Source organism: Phyllostomus hastatus, unplaced genomic scaffold, assembly GCF_019186645.2.
Source record: "Phyllostomus hastatus isolate PE091 unplaced genomic scaffold, TTU_PhHast_1.1 phas_contig_90, whole genome shotgun sequence".
In the NCBI taxonomy this organism is placed as follows: domain Eukaryota; kingdom Metazoa; phylum Chordata; class Mammalia; order Chiroptera; family Phyllostomidae; genus Phyllostomus; species Phyllostomus hastatus.
Window position 1 is genome coordinate 5,359,648 of NW_025333984.1, and position 3,605 is coordinate 5,363,252.

General features: G+C 36.7%; 1 protein-coding gene across 1 annotated transcript; it reads right to left on the minus strand.

Moving 5' to 3' along the window:
* Positions 1-2,217: 2,217 nt before the first annotated feature.
* On the minus strand, positions 2,218-3,227 carry LOC123827825 (histone H3.3A-like). The gene has a single exon (XM_045852307.1). It carries the CDS (start codon positions 3,148-3,150, stop codon positions 2,740-2,742), a length of 411 nt encoding a protein of 136 aa, XP_045708263.1. The 5' UTR covers positions 3,151-3,227; the 3' UTR covers positions 2,218-2,739.
* Positions 3,228-3,605: the final 378 nt, after the last annotated feature.

The window sequence follows — 3,605 nt, forward strand, 5'->3', positions numbered from 1 at the left end:
TTGTTTTTTTTTAAATATATTTTATTGATTATGCTATTACAATTGTCCCATCCCCCCCCATTATTTCCCTCTGCCCTTCACACTGTCCCCCTCATTCCCTCCCCCTTAGTTGATGTTTACAGGTCATACATATAAGTTCTTTGGCTTCTACATTTCCTATACTATTCTTAACATCCAGTTTCTTCAGTGTTGTGTGGTTTACTGAGTATAGGTCTTTTACCTCTTTGGTTAGGTTTGTTCCTAGGTATTTTCTTTTTCTTGTTGCTATATCAAATGGGATTTTTTTCCTGATTTCTGTTTCTGATATTTCATTGCTAGTGTACAAAAATGCATTTGATTTCTGAATATTGACTCTGTGTCCCATTGTTTTGTTAAATTCACTTATTAGGTTGAGTAGTTTTTTGGTGGAGTCTATAGGATTTTCTATGTATATTATCATGCCATCTGCAAAGAATGATAGGTTTACTTCCTCCTTTCCAATTTGGATGACTTTTATTTCATTTTCTTGTCTGATTGCTGTGGGTACAACTTCCAATACTATGTTGAATAGAAGTGGTGAAAGTGGATATCCTAGTCTTGTCCTGATCTTAGTTGGATAAATTTTAGTTTTTGCCCTTTGAGTATGTGGTTGGCTGTAGGTTTCTCATATATTGCCTTTATTATGTTGAGGTATGCTCCGTCTACTCCCACTTTGCTGAGTGTGATTGTCATAAATGGGTGCTGTACTTTAAAATTTTTTTGCATCTATTGATATGATAATGTCTTTCCTTTTGATCATGTGAGGTATTATGCTAGTTGATTTGTAAATATTGTATGATCCTTGCATCCGTGGGATGAATCCTACTTGATCACGGTGTATGATCTTTTTAATGTATAGCTGGATGCAGTTTGCCAATATTTTGTTGAGGACTTCAGTATCTATGTTCATCAGAGATATTGGCCTGAAGTTTTCTTTCTTTGTTATGTCTTTATCTGATTTTGGGCGTAGGATGACGCTGGCTTCAGAAGAAGATTTTGGGAGTCTTTCTGCTTCCTGGATTTTTTTTTGGAATAGTCAGTGAAGGATAGGGGTTAGCTCTTCCTTAAATGTTTCATAAAGTTCTCCTGTGAAACCATCTGGTCCAGGGATTTTTCTGTGCTAGGAGTTTTTGACTACTCCTTTGATTCCACTAGTTGTTATCAGTCTGTTTAGGCTTTCTGTTTCTTCATTACTCAGTTTTGGAAGATTGTATTTTTCTAGAAATTTGTCCATTTCACCTAGGTTTTCAAATTTCTTGTCATATAGTTCTTTGTAGTAATTTCTTACAATCTTTTGTGTTTCTGTGGTATCAGTTGTAATCTCTCCTCTTTCATTTCTGATTTTGTTTATTTGTGTCCTCTTTCTTTTTTTTCTTGATGTGTCTGCTGAAGGGCTTGTTGATTTTGTTTATCTTTTCAAAGAACCAGCTTCTGGATTTATTGATCCTTAGAATTGTGCTTTTAGTCTCTATGTCATTTCATTCTGCTTTGATCTTGGTTATGTCCTTCCTTCTACTCACTCTGGGTTTTGTTTGTTGTTGTTCCTCCAGTTCTTGTAGGTGTAGGGTTAGGTTATGTATTTGAAATATTTCTATCTTTTTTAAGTAGGCCTGTATCACTATGAATGTCCCTCTCCTGACAGCTTTTGGTCTGTCCCATAAGTTTTGGACTGTTGTGTGTTCATTTTCATTTGTTTCCAGGGACTTTTTTATTTCTTTCTTGATCTCATTTAACCCATTAATTGTTTTATAGCATGCTATTCAATCTCCATGAATTTGAGTGTTTTTGATTTTTTCCCTTGAGGTTGGTTTCTATTTTCAGGCCCTTGTGCTCTGAGAAAATGCTTGATATGATTTCAAATTTCTTGAATTTGTTGAGACTTGTTTTGTGTCCTATCATGTGATCTACCTCTGGAAATGTTCCATATGCATTTGAAAAGAATGTGTATTTAGCTTCTTTGGGATGAAAGGTTGTGTATATATCAGTTAAGTCCCACTGATTCAGGGTATTGTTTATTGCTGCAATATCCTTGTTGATATTTTGTTTGGAAGATCTATCCATTTTCGATAGTGGGGTGTTATAATCCCCTAGAATAAAGTGTGTTGCTGTCTATATCTTTCTCAAAGTCTTCAAGATTTTCCTTATGTATTTGTGTGCTTGTATGTTGGGTCCATATATGTTTATAATGTTTATGTCTTCTTTTTTTATAGTTTAATGTATTTTAATAGCAAACTTACAGGAACAGCACAGAAGACAGACAACATTAAAAACATACTTGCATGTAGGACAACTCAGTTAGAAAAGTATAGTGAATGGATGGAATCTACTGTATGATAAAAATGCTACAAACACCATTTAGTTGCCATCAATAAGAAATTTACTTGTTTTAAAAAAATCCAAATGCTGGCTTTGTTCAGAAAAGTGTAATAGGTTTATTTATATTGTTATAAAGTTGAACTGCTTGAAACTTGTTCACTGAAACACCTTGACTTGCATTAATGCTTTATGTCCCCGCATTTATATTAAAAAAATTCACACACAAATGAAAATGGAAAAATGGCCAATACCTGATTTCTGTCCCCTATTTTCCACTTGCAATCATATACTTAGGTACCTTTTTGACCCCATGGGAAAAAAATATCTAACGTTCAGAACTACCAATAACAGGAAGAAGAGAATTTTTTTTTTAAAGAATGAAATGTTTCCTATCATAGTGGATTCTTAAGCACGTTCTCCATGTATGTGGCGTGCTAGCTGGATGTCTTTTGGCATAATTGTTACACGTTTGGCGTGGATAGCACACAGGTTGGTGTCTTCAAAAAGGCCAACCAGATAGGCTTCATTTGCCTCCTGCAAAGCACCAATAGCTGCACTCTGGAAGTGCAGATCTGTTTTGAAGTCCTGAGCAATTTCTTGCACCAGACGCTGGAAGGGAAGTTTGCAAATCAGAAGTTCAGTGGACTTCTGATAACATCTAATTTCACGAAGTGCCACAGTACCAGGCCTGTAATGATGAGGTTTCTTCACCCCTCCAGTAGAGGGCGCACTCTTGCGAGCGGCTTTGGTAGCCAGTTGCTTCCTCGGTGCTTTACCACTGGTCGATTTGCGGGCAGTCTGCTTTGTACAAGCCATGGTATAGGGACCTCTTTACTTACCCCCCTTCCCCTTTGGCTGGAGCTCGGCGAGCTGGAGGAGGTGCTGGAGTTAGAGAGCGATGGTGGCTGCGAACACTGTTTATGTCTTCTTGAGGGATTCTTTTCTTGAGTGTTATGAAGTGTCCTTCTGTGTCTCTTTTTATGGACTTTGTTTTGAAGTCTGTTTTGTCTGATATAAATATTGCTACCCTGGATTTTTTTTCCCTGTCCATTGCTTGGAATATTCTTTCCCAACCCTTCACTTTCAGCCTGTGTAGGTCTTTTTTTTCTGATATGGGTCTCTTTTTATTTTTTAAATGATTTTATTTATTCATTTTTAGAGAGAGGGAAGGAGAAGGAGAAAGAGAAATATCAGTGTGTGGTTGCCTCTCATGTTCCCTGTATTGGGGACCTGGCCCACAGCCTAAGCATGTGTCCTGACTGAGAATCAAA